The 24,538-nt window shown below is 44.5% G+C and overlaps 2 protein-coding genes across 2 annotated transcripts in view; one reads left to right on the top strand and one right to left on the bottom strand.

Moving 5' to 3' along the window:
• MANSC4 (MANSC domain containing 4) overlaps positions 1-3,459 on the bottom strand; it is a 16,030-nt gene extending 12,571 nt beyond the window's left edge. Inside the window, exon 1 of the mRNA XM_020910868.2 lies at positions 3,371-3,459. The gene's annotated coding sequence lies outside the window, so the exon portion shown is untranslated. The remainder of the gene's footprint in view (positions 1-3,370) is intronic.
• On the top strand, positions 2,507-24,301 carry KLHL42 (kelch like family member 42). Its single transcript, XM_020910869.2, has 3 exons — positions 2,507-3,480; positions 13,548-13,741; positions 18,832-24,301. The coding sequence occupies exons 1-3, from the start codon at positions 2,606-2,608 to the stop codon at positions 19,281-19,283; spliced, it is 1,521 nt and encodes a 506-aa protein (XP_020766528.1). The 5' UTR covers positions 2,507-2,605; the 3' UTR covers positions 19,284-24,301.
• The last annotated feature ends 237 nt before the right edge of the window (positions 24,302-24,538 follow it).

The following is a 24,538-nucleotide window of genomic DNA, read 5'->3' on the forward strand; positions in this document are numbered from 1 at the left end:
AAGAACCTTAGATGTCTCCACTACTTGCTCATTGAGAACGAAGAGTGAGAGGTCCCACATGAGACTGGAGTTTTATCAGTAATGATCTAAAGGCCACGTGAAACAAAGGGAACGCTAGAAGTTTCCCCCAGAATCCAAGGAAGTACCTTGAAAGAAACAAGTCATAGGTCCATCTTTGTTTCCTTCATTTTTCCCAGGGAGGCCAGAATCTACTAGAATTTTCTTCTCTGTCTTTAAATTTTTAGTTCCTTCTTCATAGCGTGGGCTTCCCTGGTGGCTCAGAGGTTAAAGCATCTGCCTCCAATGCGGGAGACTCGGGTTCGATCCCTGGGTCGGGAAGATATCCTGGAGAAGGAAATGGCAACCCACTCCAGTATTCTTGCCTGGAGAACCCCATGGACAGAGGAGCCTGGTAGACTACACTCCACGGGGTCACAAAGAGTCGGACATGACTGAGCGACATTCACTTCACTTCTTCATAGTGTAGTATAAAGAAAATAAGGGATGACAATATCTCATGATGAAGCAGCTAAATTACACAGTGTGTGTGCTCAGTAATCTCCGACTTGGTGACCCCATGGACTGTAGGCCGCCAGGCTCCTCTGTCCATGGGATTTTCCAGGCAAGAATACTGGAGTGGGTTGCCATTTCCTTCTCCAGGGGATCATCCTGACCCAGGGATTGAACCCATGTCTCCTGCACTGGTAGGTGTATCCTTTACCACTGCATCAGGTACGCCACCTGGGAAGCCCTAAATCACACAGAAAGAAGCACCATGTAACTGAACAACGTGTTGAAAGGATTTCATGTTTTAGGATATGACTTCCTTCTCTGGTTTTTAACCTTTCCCCTCCTTAACATAATCGCTTCCCTGGAGGCTCAGTGGTAAAGCATCCACCTGCCAATGCGGGAGACGGGGGAGATCCCTGGGTTGGGAAGGTCCCCTGGAGAAGGAAATGGCAACCCACTCCAGTATTCCTGTTCGGAAAAACCCCACGGACGGAGCAACCTGGTGGGCTGCAGTCTATGGGGTCGCAAGGAGTCTGAGATGATTTAGCAGCTGAACAAACAACAACTTCCTAACAGAAAATGTTAATCAGCACTCTAGGAGGTTATCTTTTGATTGAAATATGGGGCATTGTACTCATGAAGAAGTTTCTATTTAACGCTTTGTCATTCATGAAGAAAGATGAAGCGGGTTAAAAAAAAAATCCAAGGACATATTTTCCCCAGGTTGAGGATATTTGGCTCTCAATCTCCGGTCAAAGAAAGTTTCCAAAGGGCTTTTGTTAAGAGTGAACACACACACACACACACACACAATTCCCTCCCAATCCTAACCCTTCTTCTACCCAAACGTAACCTAATAATTAACACCTACTCCCTATTTCTAGGATTAATTCTCTTACGAGCGACACAAGACCCTTATTTGAGGTGAGCTTTCTACCTGCAGTGTTCAGTGGGAAAAGATGGGGAAGGAGAAGCCTTGCTTAAGTGGTCCTCAGTTGGCGGGGGTCAGGGGTCAGGGAGGGGTAAGAGGGTGGCCAGAAAAACCACCTCTGTAGGAAAATAGGAGCAAAAGCCGCCAGACTTTTTCCCTAGAGGCAACATTCCAGGGTGGCTAGTCCCACCAAAATGAAACGGAATGCAATGGCTGTTAGAAAATATTTTGATAGAAGGCATCTGATCTACGTTTATCGAGTCGTACTTCTTTCTTTTAATAGCACAAAGCGCACAGGCCCTCGCAGCGAGCACACGCTCCTCTGCTTCGCAGCCCCGCGCATCCGCGCCCCGCGCTCGGCCCTGCACAACTTGCGGCCAGCCGGCAGGCCCTTTTTCCTGCAAGATGGCTCCTCCACGATGACCCTTCCGAGGAATCAGCCCGAGGTGCCACCTACGCGTTCAGAGACGGCCCGCGGGCCTCGGTCCTCACCCTGGACCCGAGGCCGGACTCGGTCGGATGCGCGACCCCACGCGTGATGTCTTTTTGACTCCCCAGACCTCGACTCATTTCATCCCCTTCCTCCCACGCCCCTTTCCCTTGCGTTTCCTTCCCGCTGGTAAAGCGCGGTGGAACGCCAGGCTTCCTTCCGTCCCCCGAGCGCGCGGAGCGGCGCTGCAGCCCCGGCGGGCGACAGGGTCACGGCGCCGGGCGTGCGGGGGAGGACGCGGGGAGGCGCCTTCCCGGCTCCCGAGACCCACCACCTCCTGCCCTCCCTGAAAGCCGGAGCGCGGCGGCGGGGGTCCCGCGGGCGGAAGTGAGAAGCCGGGCGTGGGAGGAGGCTGCGGCTGGGGGCTGGGATCCCCTCCCGGCTGACGGCCCGGGACGACCCGAGCGGGCAGCGCGCGCCGCCCCGGCCTTTTTTGGCGCGGACGGAGGCCGGAGGGCCGGGGCGGGGGGGTGCCGAAGCCGAGCCACCGCCCCCGGGACCGGGAGGAGGGGCCGCCTCGGCCCGGAGAGGCTGGGCGGGCGCGGGCGGCCCCGCACCGCCGCCGCCGCCTCCCCGAGCTCCGCGGCCACCCCGGAACCCGGCGAGCGCGCGCGGGGGCGGGAGGCGAGCGCGCAGAGCTGGCGGGAGCCCCCGCCGCCCCGGGTCCCCCGGCCATGTCGGCCGACGAGATGGTGCAGATTCGCCTGGAGGACCGCTGCTACCCGGTGAGCAAGCGAAAGCTCATCGAGCAGAGCGACTACTTCCGCGCCCTCTACCGCTCCGGCATGCGCGAGGCCTTGAGCCCGGAGGCCGGCGGCCCCGAGGTGCAGCAGCTGCGCGGCCTCAGCGCCCCGGGCCTGCGCCTGGTGCTGGACTTCATCAACGCGGGCGGCGCCCGCGAGGGCTGGCTGCTGGGCCGGCGCGGGGAGCCGGGCGGCGGGGCCGAGGAGGAGGAGGAGGACATGGACGAGGCGAGCCTGCTGTCCGAGCTGGTGGAGGCGGCCTCCTTCCTGCAGGTCACGTCCCTGCTGCAGCTGCTGCTGTCCCAGGTGCGGCTCACCAACTGCCTGGAGCTGTACCGCCTGGCGCAGGTGTACGGGCTGCCCGACCTGCAGGAGGCCTGCCTGCGCTTCATGGCCGTCCACTTCCACGAGGTGCTGTGCAAGCCCCAGTTCCACCTCCTGGGCTCGTCTCCTCCGGCCCCCGGGGATGTCAGCCTGAAGCAGAGGCTGCGAGAGGCCCGGATGACCGGGACCCCCGTCCTCGTGGCGCTGGGGGACTTCCTGGGGGGCCCCCTGGCCCCTCACCCCTACCAAGGGGAGCCCCCGTCCATGCTCAGGTACGAGGAGATGACGGAGCGCTGGTTCCCGCTGGCCAACAACCTTCCTCCCGACCTGGTGAACGTCAGGGGGTACGGGGCTGCCATCCTGGACAACTACCTCTTCATCGTGGGCGGGTACAGGATCACCAGCCAGGAGATCTCCGCGGCGCATTCCTACAACCCCAGCACCAACGAGTGGCTGCAGGTGGCCTCCATGAACCAGAAGAGGTAAGCACCAGCCGGCCACTGCCTTCCCGCGCATCCGCCTGTGCCGGAAGCCCTACCCCTCACGTTGACTCCACTGGAGTCAACAGCAGCCGCTAGAGGTGGTTCTGAGATGGGAATGGTTTGCTCGGGAGCGGTGTTGGCCTTGACTCTGGCAAAGTTCCCAATGAACTAAGAAATTGCAGAGAGGCAGAGGCCCCCAAGGAGGTCAGCTCGCTGAGTGATTTTCCTAGCAAGTATTTTGCCTTCAGACGAATTGCCTTTTTTGGGTTTTCCTAGAAGGGTACTTCCAAAGAAAACTTTCTTTAATTTTGCTTTTATTTTTATTTTCTTTTAGGAACTAATCCTGATTATAATGACACACGGGGCAGTAACCTGTAACACTGACTTTGGATGTTCTTGTTGATGACTTTGAAGCTTACCAATCTGTGATCAGAAAATAATCATTAGACTTCTACTAATGTTAGCTGTCCAGGATTGCCTTCCTTGTTTTTTATTCTCTTTTGCGTCTCACTTTTCTTCCCAGACAGTCTTCATCATGGACCCAAGACTTGAGCCTGGCATTGGTCACCTGCAGCATTAGAACATGGTCATCCACCCCAACCTTCTCCCTTTCCATCCTGCAAATCCCTCTCAACATGCACTTGGGTGACTTGAAGAAAGGAAAAGGAAGAAGTCAGGGGCAGGAAGAGGGAACCGAGTCAGGGATGGAATAGGAAAACAAGGGCAAAGAGCATTACGGGAAGAAGTGGTAGGAAAAAAAAACAACAAGAAATGATGGCAGAACCCAAGATGGCCCAGAGCCATTCAGAAGTGGGGAGAAGAATCAATGAAACCCAAGAAAGGACAGGCATGCCCTTTCTTCTGGCCCATCTGTGTCCATCTCAACCCCCCCCCCCCCTCCACCATGGTTCCTTCCCTGAAGTGTGGAACAAGGAGTTGGGGGACTCACAACTACGCAAAGAAAGTCTTAACAAGAATGAAAAGGTCATTACACAGATTTACTTGGCTTAAGGTGCCCCGCGAGGCTGAGTGGGGGAGGGTACACTTGCTTTATTTCTACTAAAATACAAAATTCACTTTGGAACGTGTTGTTTGGTTTCTCATAGTAAAAAATGCATAGTTGTTCTAGCAAAACATGGTTAAAGGGCAAAGAATGAAGAAGCAGAAAGACTGTCACTTTTCTCACCCAAGTACTAAGCAGGCCTGACCCTGCTTAGCTTCCAAGATCAGACGTGTTCAGGGTAGTATGGCCATAGACAGAAAGATCATTACTACTACTTCCTCCTTGCGAGAGGTGATAACCATCTACAGGTTGGCATATTTTCCTCTGTCCCCTCTCTAGTGCATTATTTACACTGCTGTATTGAAAATCTGATATCACAGTGTTACTTTTAAATGTATACAGTGTTTATACAGTGTATACAGTGTTTATACAGTGTACACAGTGTTACTTTTAAATGGGTCTTAGAAAATGGATTCTAAGAGTTTTTTTGGAAGCAAACAAGGAGCATGCAGTGGTGATGATGCCGAGATCGGGGTAGAAGGCCCAGCAGGTTGGCATCTCTGTTCCATATCTCCTGCTATACATTTGGTGCTCAGCACACAAACCCAGCTCCACAACTCTTAACACAGCACCTCACAAGATTCTTTTTTCTCTCTGAATCCCTGGTAGTCCTTCCCTGCCACCGCTGCGGGAACTGCTTACTGTCCTCTTCAGGGAGAAAAAAAAAAGTATTCCAGTAATGCATGAATACACGCTTAGAAAAATTGCAACTGACATTGAAAAACCACAGAGTAAAAAATATGTATATCTATAGACATATTAATGTAAATATATAAATACACAATGCACATCACAAATGTATATTTATAAATACAGTAATGGTTTACAGGGGAAGATATATATGTATGCATTTACATGTTGAGGTGTATATGCATCTTATACATATTTTTACTGCAAAATTGTTTAGCTTATGCTGATTATTATGGCCCTTGGTATTTCCACTCTGAGGGTTTTTTCTGTGTCAGCAAGTGTAGACCCACCTCTCTCTTATTAATGGCTGTGCAGTATTCCAGCCTATGGATGCACAGTACTATAATCAGTTCTTCCCTTTTCATGAGCATTTAGGTCACTTCCATTTGCCATTATAAAAATCCCATATTGAACATCTTCAAATATGTGTGCCTATCTTAGTTGGTATACGTTAGCTCTATATGGCAAATGCCTGGAATCCCTGGATAGATGGAACAAAGTATACATGCATTTTAAAGTTTGGTAGCTCCTGCCATATTTCTCATCAAAAATTGATCTAATTGCCTCTCTTAGCAACAGTGTTTCAGCTTGCCAGTTTTCTAAATTCTTGCCAAGATAAGACATTATGAACATTTTTTATCTTTACCATTATAATGGACAAAAACACTGGTGTGAATATCTCTGCTTGGAAGAGAGATTGTTTCATATGTATTGGCCATGTGTGTGTATCTTTTATAAATGGCCTTTCCCAGTTTTTAAAAAATTGGCTTATCTTTTTTGTATTCATTTTAGAAATTCTCTTATGTAGATAATAAGTCTTATCTGTTAGGTAATGTTGCACAGGTTTTTCATCTGCCCTTTTCTTAAAATCATGAAGGTCAAAAATGAAATGCCAGAAGTGACCAGGCAGGTAGAGCCGGTGAGTAGAGGGGTTTGGAAGCGTTATGATGAACTGCAGTTACTAACCCACCGCAAGAGGGCGCCACATCGCGCCCACAGCTGTTAACTGCCATCAGTTCAGTTCAGTCGCTCATTTGACTCTTCGCGACCCCATGAACCGCAGCACGCCAGGCCTCCCTGTCCATCACCAACTCCCGGAGTCCACCCAAACCCATCCATCGAATCGATGATGCCATCCAGCCATCTCATCCTCTGCGCCCCTTCTCCTCCTGCCCCCAATCCCTCCCAGCATCAGTTATTGCCATAGGTGTGAGGAATGGTGTCGCCAGACATCGTAATTTTTAAATGCTGGCAACATACTCCATTTAAAAGACAAGCAAGTCGACAACAACAAGAACTGGCCTTGTGAGCCTCCAGTTTGGGGCTTTATGTTTATAGGGTGTTTTTATAGGAAAGGGGACTTCCCTGGTAAAGCGTCTGCCTCCAATGCGGGAGACCCAGGTTCAGTCCCTGGGTCGGGAAGATCTCCTGGAGAAGGAAATGGCACCCCACTCCAGTATTCTTGCCTGGAAAATCCCATGGACGGAGGAGCCTGGTAGGTTATAGTCCATGGCGTCGCAAAGAGTTGGACACGACTGAGCAACTTCACTTTCTTGTATAGGAAAAGCGTTTCAATATTTCGTAGTCAGTTTTGTCGTCCGGGTCCTATGAGCTTTTTATCTTGCATAGGAAAGGCGTTCTACAAGGAAGGCTTCTAGTAGGAGAGCCCGAATCTGGCTCGTGCTCTGTTACTTTTATAGTTTTGCCATTTTACATTTACATCTGAATCTTTGGGGGATTTTAGGTTATAACATGTTTCCTGAATGTTCAGTAGTCTTGGTACTTCACTGTGATTTGCTAAACCAGTTATCCTATGCTAATTTCCCTGTTTCCCTGTGGGCAGTTTAGCCATTCCTGTATTAATAACACATTTTAAAATTTTTGTAGCTTGGGAACCCATTTTACTGTCTTATAGCACAGAGATCCATTTGTTCTGTTTTATTTTAATTCTCTTGGTTATTCTTGATACATTTTCTCCTTCAGATATACTTTAGAATCGTCTTGTCAAGTCCTGTTAGAATTTTGATTGGAATTACATTGTATCATAGGTTAATTTGAAGGAGGATTCACAGTTCTCTGATACTTTGCAGATGGAAAAATGGTTTGTTTTTCAACGTATTTTGGGGGGTTTTTCGTCCTTCAGAAAAGGTTTCTTTTATTACCTTTGGTCTGATTTTTTTGGGGGGGGCGTTGCTGTTATAATTATTCTTAGGTATTTTCAAGTTATTGTTATTCTTTCTACACAGATACCTTTTTTCATTATATTTTTAGATTTGGGTGCCGTATGGGAATTTTAACCTTCTTTTCTCCTTCATACTTTGTCTCAGATCTGACATAATCTCAACCAGGATTCCATCCCCGAACCCTCAACTGGACTAAATGATGAAATGCCATGCTTTCTTTTCTAGCATACGCCTCACCCTGAATTGAAATTTTCTGTTTTTGTTTTTTCCTTTCTCTTCTGATTGGGACCTATTGCTTATTCCATACTTATGTACATTCATACTGGTAACATGGTGAGCAATAAATGCTTTAAATGCATGGCTTTTTTGAACTGTGGAGTATATTTTACATTATTGTAATAAAAGTGAATGTATGTTTTTGTTCTTCATAAAAATGTAACATTACAGTGAATATTTTTATTTTGTAAGTCATTATAATCATTTTAGTTAATTAGAATCACTGAAAAATAATAGTAACATTTAATCGAACATTTATTCTTTACTAGGTACTGTCCCTACTGCTTTGCATGTATCATCTCACTCTTCTCAAGGATTATATTAGGTCCCCATTTTATGGAGGCAGAGACTGAGGCACAGAAATTAAATTGCTCAAGGTGTGTAAAAAGTGGAGTAGTGAAAGTGTTAGTGTTCAGTCATGTGTGACTCTTTGCGACCCCATGGACTGTAGTCCTCCAGTCTTCTCTGAGCATGGGATTTTCCAGGCAAGAATACTGGAGTGGGTCTCTATTTCCTTCTTCATGGGATCTTCCCAACCCAGGGACAGAACATAGGTCTCCGACTTTGCAGGCGGAAAGCTCTACTTGGGGAAGCCCTGCTTGGAGTTTGGTTACTCTACTTTTTAAAAAAGTGGTCAAGGTGTGTAAAAAGTAGGGTAACCAAAGTTTAAATATTCATTGACTCAATATAACTATTTGGAGCATTTACAAGTTTTGGCTTAATGACTGACAGTGACTGTCTTCATGCAACCCTTTAACTTTTCCTTTTAAAAATTATTTTCTTCTAAGAAGTCGAGCTCAGATATTTCATGATCCTCTGCTGCTTCTCAGAATTTTATCGCGTATGTCTCAGCCTTCATCACAGCCTCTGTGCCAACCTTGTTCTAGTCACTGTTGAATAAACCACAGTGATGATATGGCTCTGCCCTGAAGGAGTTTGTAGTTAATTCAGATGATGAGACAAATAAAAGTGGAACCTAGAATGGGATTATTGCTGGGTAATGTGTCCAACACAGGCTCCTGAAACACTGGAAGAAACTTAAGAGACTGGAAGAAACACTGGAAGAAACCTTGAGTAGAAAGGACAGATGTTGACCCCTGGTTACACAGCGATTCACATCTACCGCATTCACTTGCCTTTGCCGAGGTAACTGGACCACTGACAAAGGGATCAAAGACAGAGCAGCCTACTTTCCCCAGGGATTGAACAGTAAAATGATCCCATAATCTTAAATATCAACGGACAGGTGGGAACTTAGACTCCCCTGGGACTGGGAGATTTATAAATCTCTCTTTACACCCTGGAGAAAATGATGCTAAATGACCAGTGGTGAACCAAAACAGCAAAGAAGAAAAAAGAAGCATTTAGGATTGTGCCTTCTACTTGAGAACGGCAGTGAGTACACAGCACTGCTGAGAGGCTGCTTGGAGTCCAAGCGCACAGTACTGCCCAGTGGTCTGAACGTGGATTTGGTCTCTGGAGTTGTCAGCATGTAACTCTGCATGCGTAGAAGCTTGTGTGCCCACAAACTTGCTTGCTTCCCTTCTTCGCTTTAATTTGGGATCACTTGCAGGAACTGGCGCTGGTGCAGTCATCAGTTCGTTAACTTCTCTACTTCTACGGTGGTCTCTAGTCTCTTCTGTTGCCCTGTACCCTTGCTCTGAAATCAGAGTAGGGTTGTTCTGCACGCGAATACAGCAAGGCTGGGAGAGAAACCTACCAAACAAGTCCTTGGCCTGGAAGGAATTACACTTGTCAGCTTTGGCTGTCCTCTTTCCTCTGAGCCAAAGTTTATTTTAGAACTTTTCTAGAGTAATGGAACCTTTGAGAGATTTTGTCCTCCATGGTACTTTGCAGTGGAAACTCTGGATAGCATGAAGTAAAGTGTGTTAGTCACTCAGTCTTGTCCAACTCTGAGACCCCATGAAATTCTCCAGGCAAGAATACTGGAGTGGGTTGCCCTTCCCTTCTCCAGAGGATCATCCTGACCCAGGGATTAAATCCAGGTCTCCCGCATTGCAGGCAGATTCTTCACTATCTGAGTCAGCAGGAAAGTCCCATGAAGTAAAGAAAACCATATGTCTATTCACCTCCTCCTTGCACCCAGTATGATTTTGACCAACAGTTTAAATTGCTTTGTGTTAGGTTTTCTCAGTGGTGGTTGTTAGTAGGGAGCAGCCATGACTACTTCTGTCTCCTAACCTTTCCTTCTCCCCTTTCTGGTCCCCAGGGCACCCTACAATGTGGGGAAGTAGCATAAGGGAAGGAGGAGACAGAAGGCCCTAGTGGCCCACAGACTGCACCATCTTTCTCAGAGAGCTTGGGAAAGGATGGGAGAAAGGAGCTTGCTTTTTTGCGCCAAGTTTTACCCTAATGGTAAAAGCTTTTTTCAGTAGCAAGATCTGGTGGTGGTTTGCAGTTCTTGAGCTTTTACTCAGGGCTGCATGTTGTGGTCAGTGCTTGAGATGTTCTCCAGGGCCTCTGTGAGGTGGGCCTTACTGTTGGCTTTCCCCAAAAGGAAACTGAGGCACGGTGAGTTTCATCGGCGCACTCAGCCTCTCAGACCTCAGTTTCTGCTACAGATACAGTGGTTGTAGTAGCTCTTGTTCGTCGTTGATACCTGTGTGCTGGTGGTTAGCGTGGTTCCTGTTATTAACTTTGAAGGATTTCAAGAGCTTTTAATTTCTTCTAAGTGAAGTAGAAACTAGATCATCATCTAATTTTTCTCACTTCCATTTCTATCCACTGTTTAAGTCAAGTATGTAGCTACAGCAAATGCTTATTTGATTTAAAAATCCTTTTTGCGTTCTGAATGGAGGATGTCAGGGACCAATATTAGGAAAAACCTGATAAAAGTGATAATTAAAATAATTGCTATCTTGGCTTCATACCTTTACCCTGCAGGATGTGAAGAATGGAAGACTTACTTTCAGAAAATGGGAAAAGGCAAGGATTTATGGACATGAGAGAGCTTTGTACAGAAATGCAGCACTTTGTATTTTGCAGCCAGTGATGGCTGCAGTTGCCCGACGAGAAACTAATCCTCCTGAGGTTAAGAAATGTAGGCAGGGATGTGCAGACAGTGATCTCTTTCTGTAGATTACCCTTCTTAACTCTTAACAACATGCTTTTCTTTTCCCCCCTTCACAAGTGGGGAAACTGAGACTCAGACCAGCTGAGATCCAATGCCTTGTTCAAGGTCACAGAGCTCTTTAGCAGAGGAGCTGAGACTTCCCCATACAAGCCTGGGTTCATAATCCTTGGCCGTCTGCCTCTTCATCAAGTGGCCTGTGTTTGGGTGGCAATTTCATCATAAATTCAATATTGAAAACTGTTCCTCTTTTCAAGTGAATTTGAGCATATTGGGGTCTGGAGAGATGGAGTTGTTTACTTTTAACTGCCTGTTCGTTCAGCCTTAGAAAGAAGTCCCTTATATATTGCACAGGACAAATGATTATGCTGGAGGAATATCAAACACTGTTTTGATCTTACAAAATTTATTATCTGTGTACCTTTGGGGAACAAAAACAAATTGTGGGCTGGTAAAATTTAGTGCTTATTTACAAGCTTTATTTCCTTCGGTTCCCCAAATTTGCACACACAGAGAGGGCATCACGGTCAGATTTTAAGGACCACTGGCAGCAGGAAAGGTAAGCACCGTGAACCAGGGACCCCCCAGTAACTGCCACCCCGGTGAAGTCTGTTGGCATGAAAAACTGAATGGCCGATTGGGTTTAATGGACAGTATGAGGTTCTTGATGAAGAGTACCCTGTTCACTGTCTGATCTGAAAAACACGACTAAGCTAAAGCTCATTTAAATGTAAACATTACAGGAAATGTTGGAAAAAAATCCTAATTTTTTAGTAGGTGGCTATTACGAACATACGTTCTATATCATAATGTATCATTGTTTATTAAACATCTCTCCAACATGGCTACTTGTTCATTACTGCTTTTTAGTCTACCCTCTTACATGCTTTTTTTCCCATTTGAACATTTGGAGCCTCTGCATCCCCATTCTTTTTTATTTTATTTTATTTTATTTTCCATTTATTTTTATTAGTTGGAGGCTAATTACTTTACAATATTGTGGTGGTTTTTGCCATACATTGACATGAATCAGCCATGGATTTACATGTGTTCCCCATCCTGGACCCCCCTCCCACCTCCCTCTCCATACCATCCCTCTGGGTCTTCCCAGTGCACCAGCCCCGAGCACTTATCTCATGCATCCAGCCTGGACTGCCGATGTGTTTCACACTTGATAAAATACATGTTTTGATGCTGTTCTCTCAGATCATCCCACCCTCGCCTTCTCCCACAGAGTCCAAAAGTCTGTTCTGTACATCTGTGTCTCTTTTTCTGTCTTGCATATAGGTTTATCATTACCATCTTTGTAAATTCCATATATATGTGTTAATATACTGTATTGGTGTCTATCTTTCTGGCTTACTTTGCTCTGTATAAGGGGCGCCAGTTTTATCCATCTCATTAGAACTGATTCAAATGTATTTTTTTAATGGCTGAGTAATATTCCATGGTGTATATGTACCACAGCTTTCTTATCCATTCGTCTGCTGATGGGCATCTAGGTTGCTTCCATGTCCTGGCTATTATAAACAGTGCTGCGATGAACATTGTGCACCCCCATTCTTTCGTAGGACATTGTTACTTTGGACAAAATCATCGTGTTGGTACTTTCTGATACGCTGTGTGCTGTGGTTGTCTCCACCGCCCTGGGACGGGTGTGGTTTACACACTTGAGACGAAGGTCAGATGGCTGGTTATTGCCAGAGCAGGTCCAGACCAGTTCTCCAGCTCTGTGCCGCTGCTCCTATGAGTGTCAAGTTGAGATCGTTGCATCACAGTCAACTGGACCCAGCACTTCCAAATGCTTATCCTTCCTGGCCTTCAAGGAGTCCATTAATCCCTGTACTACACTGAAAGAAATTAATTTTTTGTTTTCTAGCCAAAAGTCATGAGACTTTTATTTCGTATCTGAAGCCAATAAGCAATTTAATTGTATTACTGAATATGAACCTTAGAACCAATACATTTCTCTTTTTAAAGTTGTTTTTTGTGATAGGTGAGCATTTGTTGATATCTGTTATTTGCTGAGTTAACATGTATGAATACTCTTACAATGCCAGATCAAAATATTTCTATTTAGTTCAGCACTTAGCTCCCTCCCCTTTGTATGTTGCAAAGCAGCGTAGAAGATGCCCTCATACGAGGAGGATGGGTGAGCCATCGGCTTGAGTGAACTCATGGTAAGTGGGTGTTTGGACCAGCCTGTAGCAAACATATTGCACGTGCTTGTCTGTGCAGGCGGTGCTGCTGTCCTCCTAGGGTGGAGCCTACCCCCTGGGATAGAGACAGCCAAGGGAGTGGAGTGGGTACTTGCTCCCACTCTTGAGAGAGTCTTGAGTTTATTTTTTAATCAATCTACTTATTATTGAAGTATAGTTGATTTACAGTGTGGTGAGTTTTTCCTTTCTGAGTGAAGTATTTTTTACAACAATCTTTATTATTTTTTTATTGGATACTGAGGTCTTGAGCTTAGCATATACAAAGTGTCTTTGATTCTTGGTTTAAACTAAGCGAGATTAGTCCTTATTACATTGAATTGCTTACCTTCAACAGCCAAAGTTTGGAGAATGCACCATTCTTTTGGGGATGGGTGAAATCTTGGATGCTATTCCATCATTCCTCTGTCCCCAGGCATAGCAGCACCCCGCCTGGAGAGCTCATTTCCTTCACATACCCAGCAGATTCCACACGCAGCTTTAGCAGACTGCCGTGGTCTTCTGCATGATCAGAACTGATTTTGTGGACCTTTGTTTCTCTCTTGCAGGTCTAACTTCAAGCTTGTGGCTGTTAATTTCAAACTCTATGCCATTGGCGGGCAGGCCGTTTCTAATGTTGAGTGTTACAATCCTGAGCAGGATGCCTGGAATTTTGTGGCACCCTTACCAAACCCTCTGGCCGAGTTCTCTGCGTGTGAGTGTCAGGGGAAAATTTATGTCATTGGAGGATACACTACCAGAGGTAAGTGAGGGCCTGGAAAGTGGTCCTCCTCCGTGCGAGCTTTGGCAGCCTGGGGGAGGACGGGAGGGGTTGGAGGAAGCCCTCTAGTGCACCCCAGCCTGATGTTATGTATTGCTTACTGTGTATTTACATAGCTGGAAAAAAGAGCATCCTGTGGGACATCAAAGAGGGGTCTTTGATGCCTTTGTATGAGCATGAAAATTGCATGGTGTGGGAGGAGCTGTGAAGAAAACCTGTCTTTTTTTCCTTCTCTGGAAATCCCACCCTGTAGTCAGCCATCCTGTGACTTGGCTGGATAACTCCTACCTTTCTCTCAAACGTACACTGAAATTTAGCGCCAGTGCATCCTTGCAGGTCTTTCTTTTCACTTTCTCCCTTGTGTTTGGGCACAAACATGTGGGATACAGATTCCAGAAATTCAGCTCCAAGCTGTTCACATATCATAGGAGGAACAGGAACATGAAGAGCATTCTTTCTTGACCATCAGTGGGAGGTGGTTGTGCTGTTTATTAAACCATACATATGTGTTTTCTGGGCTTTCCTGGTGGCTCAGATGGTAAAGAATCTGCCTGCAATGGGGGAGACCTGGGTTCGATCCCTGGCTCAGGAAGATACCCTGGAGAAGGGAATGGCAAGCCACTCCAGTATTCTTGCCTGGGGAATTCCATGGACTGAGGAGCCTGGTGGGCTACAGTCTATGGGGCTGCAAAGAGTTGGACATAACTGAGTGACTAATGGGCTTCCCAGGTGGTGCTAGTAGTAAAGAACCCACCTACAGTTGCACGGGACCTAAGAGACGTAGGTTTGATCCTTGGACCAGGAAGATCCCCTGGAGGAGGGCATGGCAATCCACTCCAGTATTCTCCTCGCCTGGAGAATCCCATGGACAGAGGAACCTGGCAGGCTACAGTCCGTACAATTGCGAAGAGTCAGACACAACTGAAGTGACTTAGCATTCAGTACACACATGTATTTTCTACTTTGTTTGGTGGACATTTTATAGTTAATGATTTGAAAATAACAGGCTTCTCCAGCAGGTTTTATACTCCTGGGTCTTGGTAGGGAGCATCTCACAACTTGTAAAAAAATTTTTTTTATTGGAGTATAGTTGCCCGATAGCTCAGTTGGTAAAGAATCCGCCTGCAATGCAGGAGACCCTGGTTCGATTCCTGGGTTGGGAAGATCTGTTGGAGAAGGGAAAGGCTACCCACTCCAGTATTCTTGGGCTTCCCTGGGGGCTCAGCTGGTAAAGAATCTGCCCGCAATGTGGAAGACCTAGGTTCGATCCCTGGTTTGGGAAGATTCCCTGGAGAAGGGAACAACTACCCACTCCAGTGTTCTGGCCTGGAGAATTGCATGGACTGTATAGTCCATGGAGTTGGACACGACTGAGCGACTTTCATCAGTTGCCTTACAATGTTGTGTTACTTTCTCCTGTATGGCAAAGTGAACCAGGTATATGTTCACATATATTCCCTCTTTTTCAGATCTCCTTCCCATTTAGGTTACCACAGAGCACAGAGTTGAGTTTCCTGTGCTATCCAGTAGGTTCTCATTAGTTAACTTTTTATACATAGCATCAGTAGTGTATGTGTGTCAATCTTAATCCCCCAGTTCCTCCCACCCCTTCTTCCCCCCTTGGTGTCCACATGTTCCTTTTTTATGTCTATGTCTCTATTTCTGTTTTGCAGAGAGGTTCATCTGGACCAGTTTTTCTAGATCCCCTATATGTTAGTATATGATATTTTTCTCTTTCTGACTTACTTCACTCTGTATGACAGTCTCTGGGTCCATCCTCATCTCTGCAAATGGCACAATTTCATTGCTTCTTATGGCTGAGTAATATTCCATTGTGTATATGTACCTCATCTTCTTTATCCATTCATCTACTGATGGATATTTAGGTTGCATCCATGTCTTGGCTGTTGTAAATATTGCTGCAATAAACATTGGGGTGCATGTGTCTTTTGGAATGATGGTTTTCTCTGGGTATACACCTAGAAGTGGGATTACTTGGTCATATGGTAGTTCTATTTTTAATTTTTTAAGAAAGCTCCATACTTTTCTCCATAGTGGCTGTATCAATTTACATTCCCATCAACAGTGTAAGAGGGTTTCCTTTTCTCCACACCCTCTCCGGTGTTTATTTTTCATAGATTTTTTTGGTGATGGTCATTTGACCCATGTGAGGTGATATTATATTGTAGTTTTGATTGGCGTTTCTCTAACAGTGATGTTGAGTGTCTTTTCATGTGCCTCTTGGCCAGCTGTTTGTCTTCTTTGGATCCTCTTCTGTTTCTTACAAGGACACACTTCTTGGATTTAGAGCTGCCTGGGTTATCCAGAGGATGGTCTCTTCTTGAGATCCTTAACTAAAATTACATCTGCAGAGATTCTTTTCCCAAAAAAAAGTGACATTCAGAGGTTCTGGGGGTTGGAAGATGAACATATCTATCCAGGGGCCACCATTCAACCTTCTGTAGGTGGTGTTTTTATTTATACATTTAAGGAGAAGCGGGGACATGGGAAGAGAAGTGCATGGGGAGCAGTGAGGTTTTTCTTTTTCACGCCAAGTTGTCATCACTTGTCCCCAGTGACTCTCCACTGATGATACCTGTCCACTTTTTCTTTACAAATAATTGAAAGAAAATGAAGTGACCTAGCAGTCACTTCTTTCACTTCAGCATTTCAGGTTACAGTGGTCAACTTTATAGACTTAACTAAACCATAGACCCCAGAGAATTCCTGTGTGTGCATATGTACCTCTGTGTGTATCTGTGTGTCTTCGCTCGTAGGAGAGTAAATACAGTTATTTACTTTTGCACATTTCTAAGAATCCTGGTTCCTCCCTAGACTTTGTGACACAGAATGTACCCTGTGGGCCAACCCCATGCACACACGGCCCTTGGTTTCTGTTCTACCCCAGAGTCGGGAAGCCCTGACAGGCAGCACTGTAACCCAAAGATGACTCTCCTGGTAGATTTCCTAGTTTTTCCATGACCCTGGCTGAGCAAATGTTCTTTAGATTTGACCTGGAAAACCCTTGATTGTGTGTTTTCTAGTTTCCCAGGCCACTACTACTGTGCCTTCTTCATCTGGGCCACCCACTGTGATCCCTGACCCGGCCTCCCTGAGCCAAATCCCCATGACAGGATGGTTAGGTGACGTGGATGGATGGCTGTTTGTGCAAGGGCTGAAAATGAGTTTTCTACGAGAAAGGGCAGGCAGCTCCTTGTCCTCTGAAGCCCCCTCCTCCTCTGCTTGGGCTCATCCCAGCACTTCCTAATAGTTCCTTGTCTTTAAAACAAGAGATCAGAACTGCCATGGAAAAAAAAAAAATCAGGAATTGAAGTTGGGTTTTTAACCTACTCACTTAAGTCAGGTGATACTTTTAAAATTTAGTAAGGGATAATTCATCATTTTTATGATAACTGTTCAATTATTTTAATTCTTTGGGCAGCACTGAAGAAATGAAATTCAATAGAAAGTAGCAGTAACTAGTAAAGGGAAGAGGGGTGATTTGTTAAATGTTAGAGTCAACTCTCAATGTAAATGCAAAAAGATCATTCCACTAACTCAAACCTCCTCATCATGGCCTGAGCCCTTGTTGGGTGAGGAGAGAAAACATTTACAGAAGACCTGGAAGGACCTTCGAACCTGGACCTGAGAAATAAATACACTGACGCTTGGCCAGAATAAGTCCTTTATTCGTAGGATGGGGAACCAGGTTACTCAGGAGTACTTGTTGGTAGATTAGTAACCAGACTCCCTAGTGCTGTCTCTTAGAATGTCCCCTTATCCCCTGTGCCCTCCTCACGGCACTTGACTTGCAGCAGAGAGCACGGTGGAGCTTTAATTACAGTCCTCTTGGGTGGGTCCTTCTGTCTCAGGAGGAAATCCTGCTCCCAGCTTCTGCGGGGATCAAAAGGCTGCGGCTTTCGTAGGACGTCAATTCCCAAGCTGACCTGTCTCTTTACAGTGATGTTGTTGTTTAAAAAACAACAAACAGAAAGTTCATTCTTTTGGATAATTCAGAGCATTTTTAATTTTTTTTTTTTTTTTTTTTTGCTGAGTCTAAAATATTCCATTTATTCTTCCCTTGAGGAAAGAAAGAATAAAAGAACAATTAAAAAAGAAAAAGGAAACTAGATATTTTCAATTTCACAAGCATTTTTCAAAGAGACTAGGCAACATTTTTCCTTGAAATAGGTATTAATTGAAAATGATGTTAGGGTGGTCTTTCATCTACCATCCGATTATATCCACACAATAATTAACCATCTCAGGACTTCCTGGTGGTTCAGTGATTAAGACTTCTCATTCCAGCATAGGGGGTGTGGGTACAATCCCACATGCCTCAGGGCCAAAAAAATCACAAAACATAAAATAGAAATAATATTGTAAGGAGTTCAATAAAGACTTTAAAAAATAGTCCATGTTAAAAACAAATATATATATGTAACCATCTGTTGTGAAATGGGCAAGGGGAGGGGAAAGAGCCGTTGTCGGCGCATCTCTGGTGGTACAGTTGGGAAACAGGATTGCCAAGCGATTCTGGCTTAAAGGCCCGAGGTCAGATTTTTTTGTCTTGCAGCTCTGCCTCCTTTCCGTTAGACGGCCCCAGAGATCCCGCTCGGCTCACTTGGCTTCTTTTACAGAGTCTGTTGTCAAGAATAGATCCTTTTGGGGCTCAGCCTGGCATCTGCCTTAGGCAGCCACTCGTTCTGTTCGGTTCTGCCGAGGGCTCTCTGAGGCTGGGATGCTTCCTGCACTGGCCTGGTGGTCCTCCAAGGTGCCAGGGGTCCCGGGGAGGAGCGGGTGCTCTATCACAGCGGCTCATCTCCCCGGCCCGACCGGCTCTGAGAGCCAGCCCGGAAGGGACGTGCCTGAATGCCAGCCCAGTGGAGAGCATTCTACACGGGTCTCCTCCCAGCCATTTCCCAAACTATTTCCCCAGCGTCCGCTCTCCGGAAGCAGCTTGGCCTCTGTGCCCGGCGGTCACTCCGGCGGAGGCGGGCGCGCACGTCCAGCGGGCGGCGGGTGGCGCTCCCCCTGGCGGCGTCCTCACGCGGCTCCTCTCTGCCTTTCAGACCGGAACCTGAACATCTTGCAGTACTGCCCCTCCGCCGACCTCTGGACTCTCTTCGAAACGTGCGACGTCCACATCCGCAAGCAGCAGATGGTGTCGGTGGAGGAGACCATCTACATCGTGGGGGGCTGTCTGCACGAGCTGGGGCCCACACGGAGGGGCAGCCAGAGCGAGGACATGCTCACCGTGCAGTCCTACAACACCGCCACCCGCCAGTGGCTCTACCTCAAGGAGAACACGTCCAAGTCGGGCCTCAACCTGACGTGCGCGCTGCACAACGATGGCATCTACATCATGAGCAGAGACGTCACCCTGTCCACCAGCCTGGAGCACCGAGTTTTCCTCAAGTACAATATCTTTTCAGATAGTTGGGAAGCCTTTAGGCGTTTCCCAGCTTTTGGACACAATTTGCTGGTCTCTTCTCTTTATCTGCCCAATAAAACAGAAACCTGACTGAATTGACCTAGAATTGAGAAAGAAACCTGGTTCAAGACCAAAAAACACAACTGTCCAATTTCCAGAGAAACTGATTTTTAAAGGGAAGATGTGAGTTTTAGGTCATTTATACAAAAGCTGTAAATAAGCTTACTTGAACTAATTACTTGAAAACTTGTGGGGAAAAAAGAGAGACCAACTTTATTATTTTTTTAATTATTGATTTTTAAATTATGGGAGCAGATCCATGATAATGTTTTTTGTACAAATGTGATACCCTTGGGCCAATGTCTGAAACTGATCTTCAAAAAGAAGGTTCATTGTGCCTGTTTAGTAAGGGGCCAAAGTCAAAATTGGTAAGAATGCTAAAGATGATTTTTAAATCTGTTTTATTTAGGTCACTTGAAATATCATTGATACCTTAAGTGAAAGGTTTTTTGTTGTTGTTGTTATTAATTTACTTGACAAACATGAATATTAATGCTGTCTTTCTCCCCTGGTCACACCCACCTATGTTGCAGTGTGTTTAAACTAGGGTTCTGTGTTTATATATTTTATTTGCACATGACTTTCCAGGAAACTTACACCAGTGGAACCCAACACCCAGTCCTCCCCAAAACCTGTGTAACAACGTTCTCAGCTATTTTTCAAGTCTTTTTTTTTTTTTTCAACAGTTATGAATGCTGAGTAAATAGGCCGGTATAACCTCTTATTTCATTTATGTAGCAGATTGCAGATTTGTGTGGTCAGATAGGTTATATTGCTAGGCATTCTGTATTTCTTAAGAAAGAGGATATATTGTTTAAAAGAATGGATCTCTATATTTTTTAAATCAAGTCTTAAATGGGAAGGGAAGCACCAAATAAGAGAAAAAAAAATGCCTTTGAAAGTTACTTTTATCGAATGTATTTGACCTAGTTCTTTAAGTTTGAAAGTATGACTTTATACTTAGATCAGACACCTTTCAGATTTAATCTTGGCTTTTTAATTCATGCTTTGCTTTTGTGGGGTAAGGTGAGGACAGCTTTGAAACATTTGTGCTCGAGAGAGGGAAAGAAGCCCCTAGCGATGGAGTAGCATCTGCTGGGACTTCTGAAATTTGGTAAGGTGCTCTATTTGCCTTGGTTGGTAAATCAAGTGGAACCCAGCTCAAGCAGTTGTTTGTTTACAGTAAGTAGTTAACAATGAAAAAAATCTTCTGCCAGTCATAGATCAGCGTTTCTTTAAAAATATACAGGCAACTCTTGGATATACTGCACTTCAGTGCCAGACCACCGCAGTAAAACAAGTTGAAAGGATTTTCAGGTTTCCCAGTGCATGTAATGGTTATGTTTACACTGTACTATATAGTCCATTAAGTGTGCAATAGTATTATGTCTTAAAAAAATGTCCATACCTTAATTTTTAAAATACTATTATTATTAAATACTGCTAACCATTATACCTGACAAAGTGGGGTTGCCACAAACCTTCAATTTGTAAACAGCATATTATCTGCAAAGTATAGTAAAGTGAAGCACCATGAAATGAGTTATGCCTGTATATACACATGTAAAGCAATTTAATTTCCATTGAAAAACGTTTTCTGAAGTCCTCTGATTTTATGCAGTGGAATAACTTTAAACTGTGAGCAGGATCCTGTCGTTCTGTCCTAACATTCCAGTTTCAGCGTGCCTCACTTTAAGAAGGTCCTGTAGAAAAACAAAAACTGTTAGGGCAAATCCATGCATTCAGAATGCTTCCCGATGCCTCCAGTATGCATTCACTGGGCAGGTGGGCACAGAGGAGTCGATGACCTTAACAGGCTTCAGTTTATGCAAGGAGTCACTACAGGGTTTCTTCACAACTATGACCTCCTAGTATATTTAAAAATAAGGGTCTGGTTGTAAAAAATTCTAGTTGCACAATTTTTCAGGAATACTTCTATTAGGTAAAATGAGGTAAGTCTTTATTGTGGACATGGAGATAGATCTTTGTGTCTTGTTACCAAATAATCTTATCAGTACTCTCCTTACAACAATATGGAAGGGTTTCTAAGCCATATCCATCTGTTCTCAAATACTTAGCCTTCTTTTTCTTTTTTTAAAAAGAGCAAACTCTGAACTGAAATTTTATTGGGAATAGTACTTTAGTAATAGATTTATATTAATTTATATTCATTATAGAATTGAATTTCCAGTGACCAGTAATTTCATTAAATATATTTAAAAATCTAATTTATTTTAGATAGTGTTAATTTGTGTTACTATAGATCTTAGTGTCTTTAAGGCTTAACCTTATATATTCCTAAGATTATAGCCAGTTGAATTAATGTTGGACAAACAGTTGGAGATTAGCTCGTAAATACCCACATTATAAGAAATACAAAATTATTCCTGCCAACCAGTTCTCTTCTTGATTACATTATTTGGATCTATTTTCCTCGTGCCAACAATTAGATTCTTTGACCAAGTGAAGACATACTCTGATCCACAAAGCTCTTTTTATAAACCGAGTTTGATGTGTGTTTATGTGCTTCTGTGTGTGTGTGTAACAAGTGTACATGCACACACATAGGCATCTGGCATATTAAGCTCTAAGATATGCAGACTCTAACAAGATTTCCTTGGGGCTGCCAGCAGTACTTAGGCAAAACAGAAAGTGTGGTAGGAGAGATCTGTGGATTTGGGACTTCCTTCCTGCTGTACATGTTAGCTGTGTTGATGTTTTGAGGGTAATTTTAATTTAGCCTCATGCTCTCACCAGTGCCAATGTTGTACTGAAGACTCTACCTATGATGAAGGCAATGTTGCTTGAAAGTCTCCCTTTATTTCCTCTCTTTCTCCAACTGCTTTCTCATTTTCAGAGATGCTTCTGAGGGGTACTGCCCTCTCACTGTGGAAAGGGGAGTTACTGGGAAGACCTGAGTGCTGGCCACCTTGCCAGAAGCACCCTATTTCACTGAGCATGGTCAGAGTGTGAATTGTTAGAGGGAGGTTATTGGTTCTCCCTGTCATTCCTTCTGGCTTTCTTTTCTGCATCCTTAGTTTCTGAGGCCCCTCCCTTTAAACATTTGTCTGATGAATGTGTAGGAGTTGATTATTTCAACTGTATTTGTTAAATCTTAACAGTGAAGTACTGAGAAGGTTACGGATAATAGTAAGAAACAAGTAGATTAAGATTAAGCATGAATACCAAAGAGAATTTAACTCTGCCATTTTTTTTAAAAAACCAAAATCCTAAGTAATTCCAAATGCCTTAGATATCAATTAAAATTGTTCTGAGATGGACAAAACTCTCTACCGGGAGAGTAATCAAGTAAATGCCTGTTCTCTTTCAATAAACGCTCATTACTTACTGAGCGTTGTGAATGCAGTGGTTTCAGATTTCTAGGTCAAGTCATGACCCTATGTGTTTGGCTGCACAGGTAAATCCAGTGCGAAGGCTTTGCTGTTCTGGTCGACCAGTACTTAATAAGCAGTGGCTTAATGCAGAGCCCTTGAGAGACAACATAGCAACAGAAAGGGAATATGGGTGAGTCCTTCGTTGGATGCCTTTCTCCTAGACTAGGGCTGGGGAAGGTGAAACACCGTGCCACCATTCTTTCAAGGTGGTGTTACGAGTAAGCAGCACTTTTTGCCTCTGTGGCAGAAATTGATTTTAACAATCCATGTCATTAATGCTTCTAGGCATCTATTACCAGCCCATCAGAGTGAGATGAGGTCTCTTTGTCTTCCCTGCCTTGGGCAGAGGAGTGAATGAGTTACATGAGTAGACACCACCCAGAATGACTGTGAAAGCAGTGAGCTGATTCAGCTGTTTTTTGGTTTCCCAAAATACGTATTAAATCTCTAACATGTGCAAGAAAGTGCTAAGAAGTGGGGAGACAGACATAAGTAAGCCACCATCCCTAGCCTTGAAGACCTTGCAGCCTTGTGAAAATGTTTGCCGTGACCGTCTTAGACTGTCTGGAAGATGCCCGCTTTCGTCAGGTGCCCTGGGGCGTCTTGCGTTCCTGCGTTTTCAGTCCTGGCCCCAGTCTGTCCCCTACCTTATGGTTGACTAATGATTATCATACTAGCTGATTCATACCGGCTATACACTCAATTTAAACATCACATCCTGTGGTTTTTACTTTTCTTTTTCACCGTATGCTCTTTTCTCACTACTTTCCATAGTCTTCTCTGTACTTCATTTTCCTGAGAAGGATGATACGAGATTGGCTTTATTTAAAAATACTTAGTAGGCACCATGGCTTATGGAGCTGAGAGCTCAGCAGCTTGGTCCCATGAGAATGATGAGCAAAGCCAGGGAGGCAGGTATTGGGAGAGAAGCCAGCTGTTCACGTGTGTATTTATACCTATGCCTTTAACACACTTCCATAAAAAATATTAATAAAGAGATGGACATCTAGATACTAGTCCTGACTGAGAGTCAGTTGATTTCTGCCTTTGTGATAACTATTAAAGGGTATATTTCCTTCACATAAGGGTATTTTTTTTCCATTTTCTGGTGTTAACTTAGGAACACAATATAAAATACACACCAATCGACACAGACTGATTTGAGCACTTAACATAACCATTTTTACCCATTCATTCCTGTAGGAGACAGATTAAATGTAAAAGATGGTCAATTTTGAGTTGCAAAAGGGTGCTGAAATGACTTTGATGGGGTTGGCTGGTGCTTTGTCAAGTGGATGTCAGAGTTTATTACTAGTAAAGAAAGAGAAAATGTACTTTGCATTATTATGCCGTTTTTCTAAAAAAAACTTAATAGGGACTCTTTAGATGTCTCTAAAATGTTTTCATATCTAGTGGTCATTTTAGAAAAAAATGATAATCTATAGAATGAATAGTTATGTTTTGTTACGATTGATACTTTCTTGGTTAAAATGGTTGTATTGTGTCTTCAATTTCCAGTGTGGCTTAAAATGTAAACATTCACATGAGTCATTTAAATACAATGATGCCTATGAAGCACTCACTAAAACAGCATTCCTTTTGTGTTTAGAACTACAGAAGAAAATCTCTTCAAATAAAATAGTTCTAAATCGGTGTTTCTTGTCCGTTAAGTACCAGCCGTGTACTCAGGGCTGATCAGGGCTGGGGGGAGACAGGTGTCTGTCGGTGGAAGGTCCTGATTGGCTGGAAGGGCAGATTAAACTGTGAGCCAGTTAGTGGAGGAAGAACCACGTGGAGCGTCTTATGAAAACTGTTAATGTTTGAAAAAGATGGATCTGGGAGGAGGAGCTTTGAATCCTTACAGTTCTGAATAGAAGAATGAAGTCAAAA

This window comes from Odocoileus virginianus, chromosome 23, assembly GCF_023699985.2.
Source record: "Odocoileus virginianus isolate 20LAN1187 ecotype Illinois chromosome 23, Ovbor_1.2, whole genome shotgun sequence".
NCBI classification, from domain to species: Eukaryota; Metazoa; Chordata; class Mammalia; order Artiodactyla; family Cervidae; genus Odocoileus; species Odocoileus virginianus.